Source organism: Coptis chinensis, chromosome 7 (assembly GCF_015680905.1).
Source record: "Coptis chinensis isolate HL-2020 chromosome 7, ASM1568090v1, whole genome shotgun sequence".
Taxonomy (NCBI): domain Eukaryota; kingdom Viridiplantae; phylum Streptophyta; class Magnoliopsida; order Ranunculales; family Ranunculaceae; genus Coptis; species Coptis chinensis.
This window is the reverse complement of record NC_141462.1, coordinates 62016054-62036819: the sequence shown is the minus strand read 5'-3', so window position 1 is coordinate 62036819 and position 20766 is coordinate 62016054. Positions and strand designations below refer to the sequence as shown.

General features: G+C 34.9%; 2 protein-coding genes and 1 long non-coding RNA gene across 13 annotated transcripts; 1 reads left to right on the top strand and 2 right to left on the bottom strand.

Annotated features, from left to right (window-relative positions):
• Positions 1 to 210: 210 nt before the first annotated feature.
• LOC147488284 (uncharacterized) lies at positions 211 to 4591 on the bottom strand. 2 transcript variants are annotated; one of them, XM_086572578.1, is made up of 4 exons: positions 4489 to 4591; positions 3458 to 3518; positions 3192 to 3311; positions 211 to 646 (listed from the first exon to the last, which is right to left on the bottom strand). In XM_086572578.1, the coding sequence occupies exons 1-4, from the start codon at positions 4497 to 4499 to the stop codon at positions 500 to 502; spliced, it is 339 nt and encodes a 112-aa protein (XP_086428704.1). In that variant the 5' UTR covers positions 4500 to 4591; the 3' UTR covers positions 211 to 499. The 2 variants fall into 2 exon arrangements, with proteins under 2 accessions (XP_086428704.1, XP_086428703.1); XM_086572577.1 differs by lacking the exon at positions 211 to 646 and adding an exon at positions 2570 to 3084.
• Positions 4592 to 4696: 105 nt separating this feature from the next.
• LOC147488283 (uncharacterized) lies at positions 4697 to 6994 on the bottom strand. Its single transcript, XR_015200846.1, has 4 exons — positions 6855 to 6994; positions 5896 to 5968; positions 5609 to 5723; positions 4697 to 4818 (listed from the first exon to the last, which is right to left on the bottom strand). It is a non-coding gene; the product is annotated as an uncharacterized LOC147488283 (long non-coding RNA).
• Positions 6995 to 16697: 9703 nt separating this feature from the next.
• LOC147488282 (homogentisate 1,2-dioxygenase-like) lies at positions 16698 to 19629 on the top strand. Of its 10 annotated transcripts, none has more exons than XR_015201264.1 (5): positions 16698 to 16853; positions 17633 to 17729; positions 18677 to 18756; positions 18870 to 19018; positions 19279 to 19629. XR_015201264.1 is itself a non-coding variant. In XM_086571191.1 (5 exons), the coding sequence occupies exons 1-4, from the start codon at positions 16787 to 16789 to the stop codon at positions 19000 to 19002; spliced, it is 381 nt and encodes a 126-aa protein (XP_086427317.1). In that variant the 5' UTR covers positions 16698 to 16786; the 3' UTR covers positions 19003 to 19018; positions 19210 to 19629. The 10 variants fall into 10 exon arrangements, 6 of the variants coding, with proteins under 6 accessions (XP_086427317.1, XP_086427316.1, XP_086427319.1 ...); XR_015201263.1 differs by having other exon boundaries at positions 19210 to 19629; XR_015201262.1 differs by having other exon boundaries at positions 19089 to 19629.
• The last annotated feature ends 1137 nt before the right edge of the window (positions 19630 to 20766 follow it).

Here is a 20766-nt window from a genome sequence, read left to right as displayed (position 1 = left end):
TCCTTACTCGTTGTATTGCATGATTATGTTTTGAAAGTAAGAAGAATTGATTTAAACGTAAGAACGGTAGGATTTCGTATTAGTGTTCTTGTAGCATTAATATTTAGGATTCTACTATTTTTACTTTTATCAGAAGACAAGGGAGTAAATGGAGTGTCCCCCTTATTTTGTTTTCTTCTCCATTTCAGAGAAATCTCATTTCCTCCCACGTGAAACATCAAACCACATTTACTTTATTTTTATCCACCACATTAAAACAAAGTGACACCTTACCTTTTTTTCACTATTAACACCTAATCTAATTAATTACATGCAAGGTGTCAACTTTGCACCAATAATTTGTCATTTTTGTCTTGACATGCTCCATGATTAATGACTCATCCAATCTTGCAGGCCTGCATAGTGGGTCCATATGCAGTCCAGTGGCAGTCCGGTCTTTGGGCAATTTTACAACTTCCCGCCTATGCATAGAGTTCATCGCCCTGATTGTCTGAGCAGCTCACTTGTCGCATTCGAAGTCCTGGTTCAAGAGGTAGGAGCTTCGGAAGTTTGATGCTTCTGTGTATATTTGGAAGAATTCATATATACGTCGTTCCCCATGCTTTATCACAGGTTTAATCCATATTCCCATGTTTACTGCGAATACCTACAAAAGTATAAAAACATATTTATTTCATGATTATTAAACACATAATTAACCAAATTTATATGTCTCAATGGGGTTTCATAATACACTTTTGGGTGCTTATCAGTCAAAACCATTTTAGCTCATATATGACGTCAGCGACTATGTTGTTGGCGCTATTCTAGGTCAAAAACATGATAAGGGACCTACAGTTGTTTACTATGCAAGTAAAATACTAAATGAGGCTCAACAGAATTATACGACCACCGAAAAGGAATTCTTAGCCATTGTCTATGCTTTAGACAAATTTTGTCCCTATCTAATAGGTTCAAAAATCTTAATCTACACTGATCATGCAGCTCTTAGGTTCCTTCTCACGAAGAAGGATGTTAAGCAGAGGTTGATCCGATGGATTCTCCTCCTGCAAGAATTCACCTTGGAGATAAAAGATAAAAAAAAAATTGAAAATGTAGTGGCTAACCACCTGTCTAGGTTAACTGATGATAGTGATAGTGATTACGAGCCCATTTTAGATTCTTTTCTTGATGAGCACCTTTACGCAATCCTCTCTGCACCCTAGTATATATGTTGATATTGTGAATTATCTGGTGACTGAAGAGACTCCGTCATTGTGGAATATAAATCAAAGGAAGACGTTCCTGGCTCAAGTAAAGTACTATCATTGGGATGACCCATATCTTTTCAAATACTGCCAAGATCAGATCATTTGACGTTGCATTCCAGAATGGGAACAATCTGTCGTCTTAGCACCAAAAGAAGTCTTAATTATGCTTATTATGAAGACTAGTAGCTGCTATGGAAAAGTGCTGAAAAAGTCAACAGTCAATAGTCAAAGTCAAAGTCAAAGCTCTCAAATCAGAAGACCAGAGATGGAGGCCCTTATCTCAAAATATGATGACTTTTCTCCCTAAACCTACCTTGGTCAAGAAGAAACCAAAAAGCAAAAGCAAAAGTAAAAGTGAAGTGTATGTGAGGTGTCTAGTTTGTAATGGAGAATGGCAAATCTGTAAAAGGCAAAAGTAGGGGTATATAAACTAAAAGTAAGGGAGAGGAAAACCATCCATTGTCTTAGGATCCAAACTATTTGGTCTGTTTAATTTCTTGTCTTGTTTTTCAATTCATGTTTATATTTTCTTGTTGTTTTATTTCATTTCAATCAACTTGTTATTTTCTTATTCTTATTGCAATCAATCTTGTTTACTTGTTCTTTGTTTTAATCTTTAATCTTGTTCACTTGTTCTTATTTCAATGTTTTAATCAATATTCTCTTTCATATTTTCAAATCATTTCAATACAACAATCAAAGTTTTCAAGTTTTCATTAGCTTAGAACTATTCTAATCCATACAAGAGTCTACCTTTCTTCTTCACATCTTCCTTACTCAAACTCTAAACAATTTAGGATGAACCTCACTCTAATTTTGAAGTATCACTACTACAGAAAAGCTCATATACCACTGTTATATACAGTGGTCAAAAGTCTTTAGCCACTGTTTTCAAACCGTGGTAACAACTACCGTGACAAATACTTCTAACAGAACCGTAGTAAAAAGTACCTATTATATACCACGGTTTTAGCTAAAACAGTGGTATTAGGATTTCCGAACCATGGTTAATAGTCTTTACAATTTTCTCTATCTGAGGTGAACCGTGGGAAATAGTGACGTTATATACGACGGTTGGATAAAACCCGTGGTTTATAGAATCTCCTTATACCTCAGTTCTTACAAAACTGTGGTTTATAGAAATTTTAAAAAAAATAAATAAAAACCCCTAATTATTCAATTTTCATCATATTCAACCCTGGAACCTGCAACCTATCCATTTTCACCATATCCACATTGGATTTAAAAACACATTATTCAAATAAACAATTCATAGTGCAACAAACAAAATAAATAAATTTAGACATTGAATTGCCAAAAGAAGTTTTAACTTGTTCCATCCGGCCAAAACATCAAAATAATAATTACCAACTTGTTCCATCTAAAACATCAAAAAAATGGTGAGATCAACCAAGTACCGAATCTAAACAGGAAAGGGTCAAAACCTAGCTAAGACAACGCTTGGCTCGAACGCTCCATTATGCTGTATGAATCTAAGAATTTCAAGTCGAATAACATCAAGTTCCTCTTATGTGTATGTATATTTGAGGCTTAGATTTGTCATCTCCACGATCAAAGATCAAAAGGTAATATAATAACTAAATAATTAATGAAGGGTAACACAAAACAGAGAATGCTAATGTATGACAACTTCTACTTTATTTTCAAAAGAATTATCTGAACAAGCTTCCATTATTTCTCTCATGAACTTCATTATGTAATACCCACACACTTTACTTCCCAGATGCTCAGGTGTGCCCAATGCTAGAGTTAAGTTATCCTTACTTCCTTCAGTAACTACATTCCTCTCCTCCACTTCCTTAGTCAGCATGTCCTTCAATTAATTTTTGAAGTAAACAAGGATTTACCAAGTCCAAATCACAACAATTAGCATTCATGTCTAACATTAAAACATAAATAATAAATGATTAGAAAACTTACAATCTTTTCAGCCACTCTTTCCATAGAAACTTCAATGTATTTTCCTTTTCTTGAGTAAGCTCTTTTCCATATTGAAGACCTTCGATTTTTTCCATTGAAAGCTGGTCCCAACTCTTTTTTCTATGGTTACAAAATAATCATGCAAACGACATGGTTAATACGATGCATGTCTTGCAAACGATTGATTGGAGGTTTATCATACCCAAACAAATTAACAAAGTGCCTACGTTTATGTATATAAATGTCGAGACAGATAATGTACTCACCAATTGTTCTCCAATATCAGTAAATCCTATCTTGCCTGTCCTGCGGTTATATACTTTACACCTATTCACACCACACAACTATTTATACATTATATAGTTTATTTACCATTAATCATAAACAATATGGCATCAAGATAAAATCTTCCATCTATATGTCTGCATACAGTACACACTTATTCAATCGGTGGAGGCCACAAGTGAAAGTGGATTATATTGGAAACACCTCCTGCCTACAGATTAGTTTACATTAGATAACAGTCGTGACCAATTTTTTTAATTCCTCTTAGTAAAAGGGTGGATTGACACCAATTGGTTTTACATTCTGAAGCAAGAGATTTTCAAGTCAGCATTAATTCATGGTTCTAGTGATGCTGCATGACAAACACTTTTCCGAGGATCAAATTAATTCAAGCTGCTACTGAAGTTGATATTAGAAGTTGACCAACCAATAGTTTCTAAATATCAAATGCTTATTAATCTAATTCTAGACATGAGTAGAAGTTTCTAGAAGTTTCCAATCTAATTCTAAACATGAGTTGAAATTATATTATTGTGCTATGAACCAGAAATTTTATTCAGATTCACTATTCAAGAGTTGGATTCGACCCACTATATCCATGTCATACAACCTTTTCTGTGAGGAACATAAGTAGAGTGAACGCTATTCTAAACATAGTAATTGTTTTGTTGTGCTATGAACCAGAAATTTACTCAGAGTCACTATTCAAGAGTTAGATTCGACCCATACTTTATATCTATGTCATACAACAACCTTTTCTCCATGAAGAGTATGTAACACAAGTTGAGTGAACTCTATGCTTCTAATCATATATCAGCAAGTATATGGTTCCGTACAATGATTAATAGATTATGCATGATAGACACAAGACTAAATGGTCAATGTACAGTTAATATCAAGAACAAGAGAATCTATCTAAAATATAAAGAAGTTTAACCTCCAGTTAGTTAAATGTCAAATCTAAAACTAAGATTCCAACAAATAATTCCATATATAGTTAGTGAAAGCACACCTTGGAATCATCTGGAGATGGAATAATCACACCAGGCATCGCCATTGAGTTAGGTTAAAATGAAACCCAATAACAAACGGATCCATGTAGAATACAACTCCTGCTTTGACTTGAGGTTTCCCCATTTGTTTCCAAGGCATTTTTATGGTAGAGAGACCAAGAACGAAGCGGATTGAGTAGCTACAGATCATAAGGTTTCCGGACCAGGTCTATTTAGACTACTGGAGTCTTGACATTCACCCAAGTACATGTTGTTCACGCCTGTTGTTTCATTGCTCAAAGCATGAGTGGTAGCAACCAGAGTGTACATTGTACCATTATCTGTCCCAGCTGCAATTGAGAAAAAATAAGAATCTTCGAATTATCTAAATATATAAACTATCTAGAACAACCATTTTACTTTTCTATAGGAAAGAGTTGCAACTTTTTGTGGGCATCAGGTTGAAATGCATAAATGCGGGAGCCATAACCCAAACTGATGGTACCACATAGAGGGTCTGCCACACAAAAACAACCAACTTTGATGGCACTGGTGATGTAATAAGATATATCAAACTTTCCTGACTAAAAAAATAGTCCCCAAGGGAGACCATGACCACAAACTTTGTGACCTTTCTCTGGTTTTTCTACTATGTTTTTCATTACCGCCAAATTTTCTGACATCTAATTAAAAAGGCCACCGACCCAAACAAAAAAATTAATAACCATAAGAATGAAATAATATCAAGGATGTTGAATGAATGAGATTTATGGAATGTCTGTAGGTGCCATGGAACCAAATAGTACACACAACGGCGGAGTATTACATCTAGGTTTTAGTCACGAGAGCATAACTATATTCTCTCTCCCTCTCTTTTATATTCTTAATTTAAGTTTTCTCATTTAGCGCATTTGCACCCACAATAAGTTAGACATAAGAATAGTCAGTTGGCTTATATCCATGAACAAATTGAAAGATTCAGAGAATTTCAGGGTTTGGCAATCTTCCAGGCTTTTGGCGATGAATCATTTGACTCCTCACGTAATCAGCAAAGCAGCAGGCTAGCAAAGTAATCATCTAATTTATAATGCCTTCTTAAACTATATGAAACTAGAATTAATAAGCTGGTTCCAAACTTACGTGCTAGTCCAGTTCCCAGAATGGTTATATTGTTGCCAAGGATTAAAGAATTACTGTAGACTTTGTCATGAGCAGCAACGCCAACAGTAAAGATCCACGGGTAGAAGGATGATAACTAGAAATAATAATTAGATGTTATATCAACATTTATATAGATAAATAATATAAATCTAAACTGCAATGAGTGTTGCAAAAAGAAATTATGTCCGTAAAGCTGTACTTGCAAGTTGCAACCAACACTAGATATTCATGGATTTCATAGATAACAAATTAATCAACATGTGTACCTGGTCAATGGCAGCAACAACATCTGCAGTGAAGCCTCCGAAACTCTTGTGCAATGCCTTGTAGACCGAAATGCTGAAACAGATTTTCAAACCATCAAAAATGTCTACTTACATCAAACTCTGACATGGAAATAATACTTCACTATTTATTTACTGTACAATGAAGATGAGAAGCTTTCCAAATTACAAAGTATTGCAGCTGATATGGTCATAAAATTTTGTGTTTTTGTTGCTAGATAGCAATGGATGGTGTGCAATTAAATGTATCCAATCAATCACCGCACCAACCACCAGCTCATGCACAACCTACACACCTAATAACTATACATACCAAATAAATTAACTTTTATAGGCACATTACTAAATTTATATTTTCCATCTTTATAGCTCTTCAAAAGACATATAATATAGTTCAATAAGATGTATTCTACTACATGATTCGTTCAAAGAGGCAAATTAGCAAAAGAAAATCTCAGGTAGAAAAAAAAATTGATTGCAAAAGAAAATCTCAAGTATTCTACTACAAACAGTTGGAATATTATCAAATACTCTCTAAGGTTTCCACCAAGGAATATTAGAGATCACAATAGTTTATCTCTAGTACAAACTAATCAAAACTAACAAAAATACAGCCTACTTCCAGCAGCTTTCATACTGAACTTGCCAAGGTTTCTGACCTATTACTAAAACAACTAATGCTTAACATAAACAAAATTGGCTATTAAGCGTATGACAAAATTGGATTACCTAGAAGTAGTGATAACTGCCAACAAGTAGCCTTTGTGTAGTGAACTGACGGTAAAAGTTGGCTTAACCCTTCCTTGCGGCAAAACAAGAAACAATTTTTTTATCAAAATTCTCACCAACGGAAATCACTACAATTCTAGGCTTTATTTGAATTGGAGAAGAAAATCAAACTTTTAGAAATTGGGGTGAGAGATAGAGAAAAAAACAAATACCTAATCGATAACCGAAATTGGGGAGAGATGAAACAAAACACTACTTGAAACCCTAGCTAGTTGAAAAGAGGGTGTCGATAGAAGTTTTAGTGCTAGACAGTTTTTCCCCCTTTTTCTTTTTTCTGGTTTTTTATTTTCTTCTAAATTGCTTTACCCACGGTAGGTTTATTTTTTTGGCAAAACATTAGCCACCTATTCTATGGAAATGGTGAATGTGAGAAAAAAAAATTAGGAATTTTTATGATGTACCGTGGTATATGGCATATTATATGCCACTGTTTTACGAGACAAGTGGTATTTGCTTGTACCGAAATTAGAAAACCCATTTTTACCATGGGAATTGACTATTAGCCACCGAGAAAACAGTGGTATATACCATTTGACCTACCGTGGCTAATGTGCATTTCTGTAGTAGTGTACACCCCCCATAATCTAAAACTTCAAGTAGCTGCTATGAAAAACTGTTGAAAAAGTCAAAGTCAACCGGTCAAAATCAAAAGTCAAATCCCTCAAATCAGAAGACCAGAGATGGAGGCCCTTATCTCAAAATATGATGACTTTCTCCCTTAACCTACCTTGGTCAAGAAGAAACCAAAAAGCAAAATAAAAAATAAAAACAAAAGTGAAGTGTGAGGTGTCTAATTTGTAATGGAGAAGAGCAAATCTATAAAAGGCAAAAGTAGAGGTATATAAGCTAAAAGCAAAGAAGAGATAAACCATCAATTGTCTTAGGATCCAAACCATTGGTTTGTTTAATTTCTTGTCTAGTTTTTCAATTTATGTTTTTATTTTCTTGTTGTTTTATTTCCTTTCAATCAACTTGTTATTTACTTGTTCTTATTTCAATCAAACTTGTTATTTACTTGTGTTTATTTCAATATTCCTTTCATCTTGTTTGTTCTTATTTCAAGTTTGTTTCAATCTTCTTTTCAAGTTTTCAAGTTATTTCAATCACAACAACCAAAGCTTTCAAGTTTTCGTTAGCTTAGAATCATTATAAACCATACAAGAGTCTATATTTTTCTTCACATCTCCCTCACTCAAACTCTAAACAATTTAGGATGAACCTCACTTCTAAAAACAAACTCTCTTGAAGTTAGTACCAATCTAAAGCTTCAGTGATCTTCATGGTTAGTTGAACACATCCACAAAAAACTAGATTATATTTCACGTTGCAGGTAAAGTTATAGGGCATGGTATAAACTATGGTATAAAAATTGTGGTATATCTTATTAATCATCATATATATATTAGATGGACATATTTACAAACGTTCTCTCTCTGTCCAAAATGTCCCAAAGCCACAGTGGCGGGGTTATTACCCATTCTTTAGGACCAGGAGTTGATTTCCTATGGCATGTGAACATATAGGCCACTTTGTTACCATCTCGGTTTACCCACTTAATACATAACTTATCCTTAGTAGCTACTAAAGCTAGTGCATTAGTAAGATAAAGCTGAGAAGACCAGCCTATATGTGCATTCTTCTTTTTCATGTCCAAAAAAGTACTGATAGTCTGGGAGTCAGCTTCTACTTCTAGGTTCGTATGATTAAACTTCAAGCTCCAGTGGATGGCTCTGAGCACCCCCCCCCCCCTACTTTCTGCTTATTTTGTTGTGTTATCTCTTCCTTGTTCAGTTTCTGCAGCCAAGAAATAACCATTTGAATCCTTTAAATCATAGCCATAACTTGAGTTATCCCCTTTTAAGAAAGAAGCATCAACATTTAGCTTTGCAAAGTCATTGATAGGTGTTGTCCGATCCAAAAAGTCTTATGTACAATGTTAACTCTATGTTCCTGCAGAGTTAGATGGTTTTCTGGGCTGCTAAAGAACCTTTGGTCATTCAAGGATAACATATTTGGTCTTCTATGATCATGGTATACATGATTAGCGCTAAAAAAAACATGTTTTAACCCTTAATTATACCCCTTGTTAGTCTCTCTCAGTGGACCAAATATGCTTGTAAGTTAAGATTTGTAACTTTACAGGTGAGAAAGTGAGATTTAATTTACAAAATATTGGTGTTGGCAAAAATGAGCTATTTGGAGCTACAAGTTAGTCCAAACATATTTATTCAAAAATTGATTTTACAATTAATATTTTTCACTTTTTCGAAAAAAAATATGTTTTTTGAAAAATCCATATCTATTAATTTACTGAGTCAAAGGAAGTCTTAGAAAGTACAAAGAGTAATTCTCAAGGACAAATCAGACGAAAAAATCACTCTCAAAACCACTGGCCTTTTTTTAATCACTCATAAGGACCGAGTAGATGAAATGTCAAGTATACCCTTGATGCGAAATAAAAAACGGACCGGGTAGATGAAAGATTAAGTTTACCTCTAACACAAAATAATTAACACCTCGGCCCAACAAAAAATACCTTATGTATATAGTATGAACAATCATTGTTTATACCTATTTAAGGTGTGAACAATCACTGTTAATTCATACCTCGACATGAGCTATGGACACTCACTATTCATACCTCAACATAATGTATGATCAGTAAGAACACATATTAGAGTATGAACAATCATTGTTCGTACATATTTGGGGTATGAACAATCACTGTTCATACCTCAACATGAGCTACGAACAATCAATGTTCATACCTAAACATAATGTATGATCAATAAGAACACAAATTGGAGTATGAACAATCATAAGAACAATTTGGGGTATGAACAATCACTATTCGTATAAACAATCAGACATATTGGAGTATGAACAATCATTGTTCATACATATTTTAGGGTATGAATAATCACTAGTCATACTTCAACACTGTCCATACCTCAACATGAGCTATGAGTAATCACTGTTCATGTGAACAATCATTGTTCATATCTATTGGGGGTATGAACAATATAATCACTGTTCATACCTCAACATAATGTATGATCAGTAATAATACTTATTGGAGTATGAACAATCACTGTTCATATCTCAACCATAGTTCGGGATTTCGGAATTCTCGGAATTCCGGTAATTCTAAAAACCGAAATCCAGTAAATTTCGACCCTATAGAATTCGGAATTTCGAATTCATTCGGAATTTCGATTATTTCGACACTATATTTGAAATTTCGATTTTTTGAAAAACCGAAATTCCGAGCGGAATTCCGGAGTTTCGTTCGGAATCACGAACTATGATCTCAACATGAGCTATGAACAATCATTGTTCATACGTATTTAGGGTATGAATAGTGAATTGTCTTTATAGGTTATTTTCACCCGAAAATTGGTTTTCCATTCTATATAAAGTAGCGAATGGTGTATGATTTATTGTATACTAGGGTATGCCCGTGCCTACGGCCTGCGAGGCCTCAACGTACCTACGGTGCTACTCTGACACTCGATATTTTAACATACGACACTGATTAGCGCGCCTTCGGCGCTACCATAAACGCGACATAACACCACCATGCACCAAGAGCCTAGTAGGTGCCGCACTTGGTCCATTGTTTGTTATGACTTAAGGTCCTAAGTGTGATTGAGTGGATCACACCACAATGACAATAAACAATACTGGCCCACCACAATTGACTATATTATCAAGTGTGATTGAGTGGATCACACACAATGAGAGTAAATAACTCAATGCCTGGAATATATTGGATTTGCCATGTCATAATTTTTTAGGAAGATTTATAGCCGCCGGATGGGGTCCTTGAAGCTTTAGTATTTGTGGAAGTATACTTCAAAAGAGTTTAGAAGTTGAGGTTCATCCTAAATTGTTTAGAGTCTGAGTGAGGGAGATAGAAGAAGAAAGGTAGACTCTTGAATCTTAGAATGGTTCTAAGCTAATGAACTTGAAAGCTTTGATTGTAGATTAAAATAACTTGAAAACATTAAAGGAAGATTGATTAAAACATTGAAATGAAACAAGCAAACAAGATGAACATTGAAACAAAGAACAATAACAAGTTGATTGAAATAAAGGAAATGAAATAATAAGAAATTAAAAACATAAATTGAAAAACAAGACAAGGAAATAAACAAACCAAATGGTTTGGATCCTAAGACAATGGATGAGTTCTCTCTCCTTTGTTTTTTGTTTATATACCCCTACTTTTGCCATTTACGGATTTGCCATCATTCATTCTAAACAAGACACCTTACCCCTTTCACTTTTGCTTTTGCTTTATGGGTGCCTTCTTGACCAAGATAGGTTTAGGGATAAGTCTTCACAATTTGAAATAAGGGCATCCATCTTTGGTTTTCTAATTTGAACCCTTTGATTGTTGACTTTGACCGTTGACTTTTACCATTGACTTTGACCGGTTAACTTTGACTTTTTTAGCACTTTTCTATTGCAGCTACTGGTCTTCATAATAAGCGTGATTAAGGCTCTTTTTGGTATTAAGACGCAGCTTTTATGATAAGTGGTATGAAATACTCCTTAACCTAAGAAAAGCAGTAAAAGCTATGAGTTATCTTTTGTTAAGCATAAAAGAGACTATAATGCATCAATATACGGGTAATAAAATATACATTTGGGAGCTAATCACCACCCCCAAATAGCATCTTGCTTGTTCTCAAGCAAGGATGAGAGAAAAAACTAAGATCACAAATGAGTGATTTATTATCAATTATACTAATCTCGTTCCGCAGAGTGTAATTGCATTGACCATATGCAACAAGGCCTTAAACCACTAGGACTTCCCTAGTGGATGAGCTTTAAGCCTCGTGAGAGTTTTCTAGTAAAGGTACTCACAAACTTCTTCTATTTAGTACAAAGGGTCTTGTTTCCTTATTTATTCTTAGAAGTTCATACATCTCATTAGCGGTGAATAAGGACAAGCTCCTTTGAACTCAGAATAACATATGTACAGTAATTTAAGCATCTAAAGATAATTGTACAAAACATAAGCAATGAAATGCAAAAGCAGAGTTATTTCTTAGGCTTTTGTAGAGCTTCATTAAGTTGGGTTCTCACAGGGGTGTGTTGCAATCACAACTCTCAAACTCTCTGATAGATTCACTCAAGGTTCATTCTCTCAAGTGCAGTGGGCACTTATATTCCCCACATACTCAAATGACGTCCAAAGAAACCGGGGTCAATTGATCACGCTTGCCACTTACTATCACATCATCCTATTCCTAATCGAGCTAGAGGACTTTTATTAGGAGTTACAGGGCTAGGGTGATGGACCTCATTTTGTTCTTTTGCTTCCGAATTGTGATACATTCTTTTAGCCATTTGCCTTTGTGACTCCATATGATTTTGAATTTTGGGAGTTCTAACTTTTCTTTTGATTCTTTTTGTTTCTGATATCGTCTCCTTTCGATTTTGAACTTTTGGGAGATTCGATTGTTTTGACTCCTTTGATTTTTTTGGGGTTTTGGTTTTTTATGGGTCTTTCTTTTCTTCTCTTTTTTTTTTCTTTTCTTTTTGAAGCAAATAAATGTTCTGTTTTTGTACAAGGTCTTCTCTTCTCTTTTTCTAATATCCATCCAGTTCTCAACTCATCAGCTAGGTAAGCTTTTTATTGTGTATTGTGATGGGTTAGGAATTTTTTGTGAAGAATAAAAAGGCTTTTAGAAATGGTGAAGGCTCAAGAGGGGTAACTAGAGGAAAAATATCTTTTTGGGTTTTTAACTTTTATTTGGCTATATCAATCCAAAAAAGGCCTAAATTCCCTCATAAGATATGGCGTGATGATCAAGCAAGTGGACGTGTGGTATCTAGACATCCTTTTATGTCATCACTCAATAATCATTCAGATGAGGCTTTTGGCTAGATTCTCACAGGATATGGAACTTAATTGTTATAACCTTGGCTTCGAAAACTCACTACTATATACACACAAATGTTGATGCATGCCATTCATGAAAAGATGCAGAAACTATTGTACGTATATTAGTCTAAGTACGAAGAAAAAGTCCTTACTCTATTGCTATAATGAGACTTCTAAACTTTTTATTCATCATAGAAAAAGGAAACAAGACTTTTTAATACTAAACGGAAAAATATTTTTGGTTTTTTCGAAAAAGTTTTAGAAAGGAAGAAATATGCTATATTATATATACTAAATAGAAAATTCCTAGTTTTTGCAAAATGTTACTATACCAACTCTATGATAAAACTATGTTTGTCCTCAAAGTATGAAGATATAAAGAAAGAGATTATCATAGAAACATGAGCAAAAATGGCGATACCCCTGTATTCTGTTCTTCATGATGAAAATACGCCACCCCCAAATAAGTTTGGGGCGTGGGTTGTTTAATATAGAACGAGAAATACATGGTTTATTATACTAGGGATATCTACTATAAAATCTTTTTAGGTTTTTATATTTTTGAAAACATGCATAAAAGAAAAAAATTGAAAATTTTGGTATGATGTATCTGTTTTACCTTCTACTCATAAACCAAATTCCACAAGAAAAACAAAATAAAACAAGCAGATAATATTAAACATAAAGTTAAACTTATACTATGTCATACAAGTGAAAAAGAAACATAAAAATAAATAGATCCAACTATACGGACACTTGAAATCTTAGTCATAATCCATGCGTGACTCGTCTCAACGTCTAGAAGATCCTTCTCCTTGCTAACGTCGAGGCCTGGCATGTCTATCACTACGCGGGAGCATGTCCCTGATGCTCTGCAGTGTTCTAGTGACACTATGTTGAGAATGTCGATGCTCCTACTGGAATGATCGCTGCTCCTCTCTAAGGTTATGTTGTTCCGCTCTGATGTTCCGCTATTCCGTTATGATATTACCCTGAGTTTCCCTGAGCTGGTGGAGATATGAGTGCAAAATCCTCTGGGCTCCATGGATGAAGTGAATTCCGTCCATGGGCTGAGTGAACTATCAAGTGACATCTTCCAATAAAAGTAATCCACCTTCTCAATCGGGCGTGCTTGCTCAGCGGCTCTGGCTTCAAGTGGATGTCATGACTTCTAGACGCAATATAGGACCTGTGGTATCGTCCTTGACCTCCACTAGGGCGTCTGGTGCTTGGAACCCACAGTGCTGCATGATCTTGGTGACCAGCACTGGGAAAGGGGCAAACGTCTTCTTCGGTTTGCAGAGTTGCTCAAAGATAAAGGAGACTATGTAGAAGTTATTCTTCCACTATTGAAGAATCCATAAAATATGAAGCATCGCCTTACCTATATCCAAAGGGTTGGCCAAGCCTAGCAGGTTGTATGCTGTCCACTGAGATATTGCTAGCTGGTTCCTTCGTAGCGAACTCTGATAAGCGCAGTGAGACTTAAGGTTTTTAACCCCTATAAGAAGTGTCTCTATCATCATCATGTCGACGGTCTTTCCGTCTGGGGATTGTTCCGTCTGAACATAGGCTTTCAAAGGAATCCCCAGAACACCACTCACCACCTCCTTGGTAAGCTCCAGCGAGCGGCCATCCTTAATAACCATAATGCGGTCATCCTCCCCCCTAATCATGCAATTATAAAATGAAAAAGTAAGAGAGGGAGAATATACCGCATCTTCCAACAAAACTAAGGGTTTCCATCCTCTTCTTCTGATCTCAGCCCTGAAGTGCACTTCAAACAGATAGGAATAGAAGTGGTCTTCAAAATTTTGCTCCGACACGATTTTGAGAACTCAAGCCATTTAGAGTAGGGATTTGAAAAGTTGGTGTTTTGAGTTGGAATGGGGGATAAATTTGGGGAAGGCAATGAAAAAATTGAATGGTGGTATGTTGGGGTGAGGTTGCGACCGTGAGTAGAGTAGGGGCGAGTGCGAGCTAAATGGGGCAGCTAGGGTTGGGAAATTTTGGGATGGAGAAGAAAGGAAGGGGCGATCGCATGGGGTTAAGGGTTTGATGGCACATGCCTCTTTTAAGAAATTAAAATTTTGGCCCAAGCCTAAATGAAATCAGGAAATTCTGATCTTGTCCTCAGTGCCTTGCCAACTTCTAGAGCCCATCCAAGCTTCATTACTCGACCGATCTTGACCCGTGAGGTACCAAAATGATCAACATAAAAAATGCAACATAACAATATAGGATACACTCACATCCAACGGTAGATAAGAAACAGATGATGAAAAGAACTGTACAGGAACTATAAGAAAATATGTACATATAACAGAAAGAAAATTTTAATTAATTTATTTGGGTTTTGAATAAGTTGAAATAAATTTTAAAAAGGTGGGTCGTTTAAAGTCAAATCTCGAAGACTTGGAAGTTTTTGAAAACTTAAGTCAATCCCAATCAGATGGCTGGATTACTCTCTTAGACCGAGCGCAATGCACTGGGGGATAACACATATAGAATTTATAAACATAATTATTATGAGGTTGAAGACCAGGGCAAGTTGGTATTTGACAATTCAAGCACCAGCCTTCTCTCTTAGCTCATCTCTTACGTGCATATAAACTCTTACCTAAACTAGGAATGATTTTCGGTATATGTGTCCATATCTTAAGCTGCAGTTCTCTAGGAAGTGCTTGCACACGATCATTGAAACTAATCCATCTAGTCTTGCTAGGTGGAGGGTTTTTGTTTGTTATAGAAGACATTTTTGAAAAAAAATTCAGAAACGAGAGAGATTTAGAAAGGAAAAAGATTTAAACGAGAGGGGAAAGATTTTTATGAAAGGAATTTTTTGAAGATTTTGGAAATTTTTGAGTCTTTTAACGTCAAATTCTCAAGACAAAATAGAGAGGTGGTAACAAAAAGATAAAATTAAACAGAGAATAATATCACTTTAGGTTACTATATTTGTTTAATTCTCGTTTGGAGATGCCTCGTCTTTTTTTTTTTTTTTTTTTTTGGGTTTGTTTTCTCATTCAAAAATATCTCTATCAATATAGAGATTTTGCCAAGAAGATAAAATTATACGTTAACCCGGTATCATTTTGGTTACTCCGGACGTATAACTTTCATTTTTTATATCTTCTGGTTTTGAAAACTATGGAAAGATATTTTAAGAAACTCATACTCAACAGCTGTGATTCTAGATGTTACTACTTTAAAACAAATATACTACTAAAATAAGGGTTTTTTGTGTCACTTATTTTTTTTTGTCTTGTGTCACTTACTAGAAAAAAGTGACACACAGAGTTTCGATGTGTCACTTTTTTATGGAATGAGGGCTGATGTGTTGCTTCTAGGAAAAGTGACACAAGTAATTTTATTTTTTGTGTCCCATTATTTGAACCGTGACACTAGTGGTTTGCATTGTTGTGTCACTTCTGAGTGTAAAAAAATCGAAAACAAAATTAACAAATTATCGAAATAAATAAGTGACACTAGTAATTGCTTATGCCACGAAATTGAAAGTCGTGATTTGGGCCAAAAAGAATTAAGGGTTAGTTAGACTTACCCCCCCATTACTAGTTGTAATTAGTGTTACCCTCCCGTTTTCAAAAATATTAGTGATACCCCCAACCCCAATTGCAAGATCCAATGGTTACGAGATGATATTTTTTTTTTTTTTTTTCGGATGAAGAAATCAACCGTTAGATCACTCAAATGGGGTATCACTAATATTTTTGAAAATGGGGTGGGGTAACACTAATTGCAACTAGTAATGGGGGGTAAGTCTAACTAACCCAAGAATTAACTTACTAAACCTAAAAGGAAAAGATCACTTCTCCTAAAAAAAAAATTAAAAAAGAGAAAAAAAAAATAGAAGAAAAAAAAAAGAAAAAAAAACTCAGCAAAAAACGCCAAGCTCTTCCTCCCAACTAATTCTCACCGGCGTTCTAACACCACGTGCACTCTCCCACCCAGCCGTCTCTCGCCCATCCCTCGTTCTCCATCCCAGTTCCCTTTCCAGCTGTCTCTCGAGAGAGAGAGCAAGAAAATAAAGGTAATATTTTTTTTTTTATTTAATTTCATTGAGCAAGTACTAGTTTATCTCTTGCCATAACTTAGTTTGAGAACTTGTCTGATGTTTTTTGTCCAAGTGAATTATGAAACCCTTTCTACTCCTTTCTATTTGTCGTTATGGTTTGTATGCTGAGCAGATTTCTGGTACTTCTTTTACAGCCCCTCGAAAGTCTAATTAGAGAAGGTATCTTTTCTAGCTTGTTTCTTTCTTTTTTTATTGGCAGTTTATATATAGTGAGATGATCAACTTTTTCCAATGGTTGAATTGAATTGCGTCTTGGGTTTTATTACTATTTAATAATAATTTTTTGATTTTTTATATTGAGGTAGTTTAGTTTGGATACAAGTGATAAAGTGAGTTTCTTTCTTTATTTATTTTTTGCAATTTTTTAGCTGAATTGGATGGTGGGTTTTGTTCATTCTTTCTGATTAAACTTGGTAGGAGAATTACACTGGGGTTAGCTTAATTTTCATTTTTGTTAGTAAGAAGAGTTTGTTTGAAGAAAGACAACTTTGAATTTGATAATGTTAAATTGGGAGTCTTGAAGGGATTTCCAACTATTGGTTTTAGTAATGGGGATCTTCGCAGTCTTAGTTGTTTATTATAAAACCTTCAATCATTTCAAATAACCCTGGTCTACATATTTAGTCATTAGTTTAAGCAGCTCAATATTTCTTTTCATTTCTTTCTATGAATCTTTTTGACTTATTTAAACTAGACTTCTTTAAACTATAGGATTAGGAAGGATGAAAGAATAAAATATTTTGATTCTTTCATTATTATTATGTTATTTTTATAGATTAGTTGATAAGAATAAATTATTGGCATTTGGTTATACCGAATCAAGTCGTCAGTGACACATGAGCCATTTAAACCTCATGTCCCAAGCCACGAGAAACTTGTTAGTGAATTCAACCAGACTAATAGTTTTGCTAACCCAACTCAATTGCATTGGAAACCAGTAGAGATTCCTGATTCACCGACTGATTTCATTGATGGACTCTTCACAATGTGTGGGGCTGGAAGCTCTTTTCTTCGAGATGGATATGATATTCACATGTAAGTGGTTGTTCTATTTGTTCGGCAGTTGAAACTTACTTGATTCACCAGAATTGTTGAATGCTTCTATTCTTCATTTTTTCATTATAAATCGTTTTTTTTTTTGCTAGTTGCATTCGTATTGTCATGGTTTCTCTTGCTTATAATATGAGATTTAGAAAAGGAGGGGAGATAAAACTTAGCTTCAGAAGACTTGTGTGACTGTTGACGTCTGTTTTAAAAATATCCCTGCTAAGATGATAGATGTGTTATGCATATCTGCGGAGTCTAATGATGCTTAGAGAATAGAAATAGATCATGATGCTAAGTTTGACGTCTATGAAAATATAACAAACAAGAGAGAAACTAACATCTTTTTTACTAGTCTTGCGCCTTGCATAGAAAATGTAGAAGATGTAATCCACCCAGGGGCGGCTCAAAACAATCAGGGGCCCTAGGCAAAGTTCAAATGCCAATGGATGCGAGGAATTTTTTTGGTTAGAGAACGCCAAATGCCAATGGATGCGAGAAATTTTTTTGGTCAGAAAACGCGAGAGAAACGTTGGAGAAGGCGAGGGAAACAAATGGTTATCTAACGTTATTCCATAGATTCTAATGTACGTTATCTAACTCTTAAATAAGGGTCAGAAAAATGATTGTAAGCTGAAAAGAAAGTATTGGGCTGAATTATATTGGGGTCCCTTGGGCTGCGGGGCCCTAAGCAGCTGCCTATTTTGCTAAGGGGTTGAGCCGGCCCTGAATCCACCACCAAGCAAGTTTTCACACTTGATGGCAGTCGGAAACATAATACAAATACAGGAAGATGTCCAGTGACTTGTTTTGAAAACTATCAAAGTAATAACTATTTCCATCTAGAGAATCATGTTTTTAGTAGCTTGCCACAGCATGCCAAACTACTGGAACTTTAGAAACCACTATCTTTTCTGACAAACCTTGTTTGCATGTAGGTACACTGCTAACAAATCAATGGAAAACTCTGCCTTTTGTAATGCTGATGGTGACTTTTTGGTAGTTCCACATAAAGGAAGTAAGTTATTCTTGGTAAATTTTTAAGAACAATCCAAAATGTTGAATGTTTGGTCTCAGATATTTATTTGGCTTGAAATTGTCAGATAGGTAACCATTGAAATTGTCAGATAGTTTCAGCAGCAATCAAGGTTTCAACAGCAGAATCTCCTTGGCAAGAATAGGATTAGTGATTATGTTGTGCCATGACTTGCTTACATACTTGAACCGAACAAGTTCTTTAACAGAAGAACGGAGTAAAATATAGGAGATTAGTTCTTTAGGTAAGTTATCAATGCTTCTATTTGACTGCCTGGCATGATTTTTTTGTGATTACCATAACCTATTTTGTAGTGAATCTCCCATGCATGTTGCTGCTACTACCTACGACAAAAATAGTGGGTTCCTTTATATTGCCTTTGTCTGTGTTCCTTTTTTTATCCTTCCATCATATTTAAAACCATCTCTACTACAGTTTCCCATTGGGTTCCTTTGTACTGCCTTTGTACTGATAGAAACATTGGATTCTTATCTATTTTTGGAGGAGCTGAAAAATAAGGTAGAGGAGGGGGTTTGGGCAACGGAAGGAAATAATGACATACTTACTATGGCATTGGGAACTCCAGAGCCTAGTGGTCGAGTCAGGGCAGGTGGACAATATACCACTCCCACTATGTATTTCAATCTTTCTAATAAAAGATCAAAGAAATATCACGAGGATTTGGAAGTGAAGTTGAAATAGATGAAGTTCGTCTTGAATTCATTGACTTTATCCAACAATTTATATGAGTAGTTAATTTGGGTAAGTGGGCATCCATATTTTCCCTTTCTTTATGTATATTTACTTTTCTTATCGATTTTTTTTCTACTTGTGCAATATACCATTCTTGATTCACTTGTTTTTTAATTTTATATACTAGTCATAGTGGAATGACGACTTCATGATATGATGCATGTGTATGGATCAATTAACAAATGAATAGATGGTAGCTAGGTTTTTTGGTGTTGGAAGTGTGCACAACAAGCTAAGATATTGCTATGATAGCGTTGGCGTCATGTAGTTTTTGTTTTTGTTTTTTTTTAAAATTTATTGTGATTATTTTGGTATTGGAATGACTTATTTTGTTGGGAGTCAAACTGGATAATAGATACTAGGTTTGATCCATGAAATCAATAGAAATTAATTGTTTTGATGTTGTTTATTTTTTCCCGAGTGGATGTTGTTTCCATATCATAAAGCAGGTTAAAGTGATTTTGGTTGTGATGTTTTGATAAATGTATGTGAATGTTGTTTATGTCATAAAACAGGTTAATGGGATTTTGGTTATGACGTATATGATGTAGGTTGAGAAATGAATACGATCGAATACAAAAATGAGAAAATGTTTTAAAAAAAATATTATTTTCATTTGTCTCACTTTTGGAAAAAGTGACATAATATCTATTAAAAGTAACACAACTGACCACTCTTATGTGTCGTTTTCTTTTTCATACGAGTTACATGGAGTTGATTCCCAACGGCGACACAAGAAGTGGGGGGCTTATATGTCGTTTTTGACGTACTTGTGTCACGTCTGGTCCAAAAGTGACACAACTAGTATACTTAATATGTCACTTTTGACATACTTATGTCTCGCTCTGGTCCAAAAGTGACACAACTAGTATACTTAATGTGTCATTTTTGACGTACTTATGTCTCGTTCTGGTCCAAAAGTGACATAACTAGTATACTTAATGTGTCACTTTTGACGTACTTATGTCTCGCTTTGGTAAAAAAGTGACACAACTAGTATACTTAATGTGTCACTTTTGACGTACTTATGTCTCGTTCTGGTTCAAAAGTGACATAGCTAGTATACTTAATGTGTCACTTTTCACGAAATTATGTCCCACTCTGGTACAAAAGGGATACAACTAGTGTCATTTTGACAAGTACTGTGATACTCTTTCTTAAAAAGTGACACAAGAGGCTATTCTTAAGTGTCATTTTATTAACAAAAAGTGACACATTTAGTAAGGTTTTTGTGTCATT

Bases quoted from the DNA above. Each gene is read 5' to 3' on its own strand.
- LOC147488282 (XM_086571191.1), top strand. From the start codon at position 16,787: ATGGTTTGTATGCTGAGCAGATTTCTGGTACTTCTTTTACAGCCCCTC. The intron at 16,854-17,632 runs GTATCTTTTCTA...ATTGGAAACCAG, and splicing joins CGAAAGTCTAATTAGAGAAG to TAGAGATTCCTGATTCACCG. The intron at 17,730-18,676 runs GTAAGTGGTTGT...GTTTGCATGTAG, and splicing joins GATGGATATGATATTCACAT to GTACACTGCTAACAAATCAA.
- LOC147488284 (XM_086572577.1), bottom strand. The intron at 3,312-3,457 runs GTGAGTACATTA...TTGTAACCATAG, and splicing joins CTGATATTGGAGAACAATTG to AAAAAAGAGTTGGGACCAGC. The intron at 3,085-3,191 runs GTAAGTTTTCTA...AATTAATTGAAG, and splicing joins AAAGAGTGGCTGAAAAGATT to GACATGCTGACTAAGGAAGT.